The sequence below is a fragment of the Corvus brachyrhynchos genome, unplaced genomic scaffold, assembly GCF_000691975.1.
Source record: "Corvus brachyrhynchos isolate BGI_N302 unplaced genomic scaffold, ASM69197v1 scaffold543, whole genome shotgun sequence".
NCBI classification, from domain to species: domain Eukaryota; kingdom Metazoa; phylum Chordata; class Aves; order Passeriformes; family Corvidae; genus Corvus; species Corvus brachyrhynchos.
This window is the reverse complement of record NW_008237236.1, coordinates 164,537-164,762: the sequence shown is the minus strand read 5'-3', so window position 1 is coordinate 164,762 and position 226 is coordinate 164,537. Positions and strand designations below refer to the sequence as shown.

The window sequence follows — 226 nt, the reverse complement described above, 5'->3', positions numbered from 1 at the left end:
CCTCGGGGACACCCTTAGGGACACCCTTGGGGGTAGGGACACCTGGGTGACACCCCCGGGGACATCACCCCGGGGCCCCAGCCCTGTCCCTACACCGGGGACAGCGGCGGTGGCTCGTCCTTGAGGCCACCCCAGGGCTGGGACTGGTTGTCACCAAGCTGGGGACAGCGCTGGTGGCCTGTCCCCAAGCCCGGGGCCACCCACCTCGGGCTGGGGGCAATATTCC

General features: G+C 70.8%; 1 protein-coding gene across 1 annotated transcript in view; it reads right to left on the bottom strand.

Annotated features, from left to right (window-relative positions):
- Nucleotides 1-65, bottom strand: part of ATP5SL (ATP5S like) — a 4,592-nt gene extending 4,527 nt beyond the window's left edge. The window contains exon 1 of the mRNA XM_017729560.1: nucleotides 54-65. Coding sequence (XP_017585049.1) covers nucleotides 54-65 — 12 coding nt within the window. The remainder of the gene's footprint in view (nucleotides 1-53) is intronic.
- Between the last annotated feature and the right edge of the window lie 161 nt (nucleotides 66-226).